Below are 773 nucleotides of genomic sequence, written 5' to 3'. Positions count from 1 at the left end.
GCAGCGGGTGATGAGCTGCCCGCCGTGGTGACCAGCAACCACCATGAGCCAGCTGAGCCCCAGGAGGGCTGTCCTACCCCAGGGCATCACAACCATGCCCATGGCGTCACCTTGGTCCGAGGGGACCCTGCGGCAACCCCCGGCTCCGCTGCCTTTTTCCAAGCACCGACGTGGGTCCTCTACTCCCACCCGACCAGCTCCATGTCACGGGTCAACATGGGGGTTCACCTGAGCACCTTCCCCAGGGACGTGGAGAGCTGGACTGAGCCGTGGGTCATCTACGAGGGCCCAAGCGCTTACTCGGACCTGGCTTACATGGAGCTGCCCTACAACGAGACCTCCATCACCGGTGGCCCGGCCATTGCTTTCGCCTGCCTCTACGAGAATGGGACACGGTCACCCTACGAGCAGATCTCCTTCAGCATGTTCACGCTGCATGATGTGCTCCAGAACATCCCTCTGACGGCCACTGCTCCCCGGCAGGACGGTGGCCCCCCACGCCGCAGGAAGCGGGGGCGACGGAGCTGCCTCGTCTCTTAGTGCCCCCACCCCCAGTCCTCCAGCACCAGACCCCGGGGCACCAACCCAGAGCCCAGCGCACCGGGATGGTCACGCCCGAGGGCCCCCTCCCACCAACCAGCCCCGCCGCATCCCACAGAAAGCACACACTGCCATCCCGTAACTGGGTTTTATCTCATTTTTAATTGCTTTTTTTTTTTTAATTAGAAGTTGGTTAGGCATGCAGGCTTGTGCCACCAGTCCAGCCCCAGGCT

General features: G+C 62.7%; 1 protein-coding gene across 1 annotated transcript in view; it reads left to right on the top strand.

Annotated features, from left to right (window-relative positions):
• The window catches only part of NEU4 (sialidase 4), a gene marked incomplete at its 5' end in the record, with an annotated part of 1,796 nt that extends 1,256 nt beyond the window's left edge, over positions 1-540 (top strand). The window contains one exon of the mRNA XM_009703046.1: positions 5-540. Within this exon, the coding sequence (XP_009701348.1) occupies positions 5-540 (536 nt within the window). The remainder of the gene's footprint in view (positions 1-4) is intronic.
• Between the last annotated feature and the right edge of the window lie 233 nt (positions 541-773).

The sequence above is a fragment of the Cariama cristata genome, unplaced genomic scaffold, assembly GCF_000690535.1.
Source record: "Cariama cristata isolate BGI_N322 unplaced genomic scaffold, ASM69053v1 scaffold22476, whole genome shotgun sequence".
NCBI lineage: Eukaryota > Metazoa > Chordata > Aves > Cariamiformes > Cariamidae > Cariama > Cariama cristata.
The sequence above is the reverse complement of the archived record's forward strand: the minus strand, read 5'-3'. Positions and strand labels throughout refer to the sequence as shown.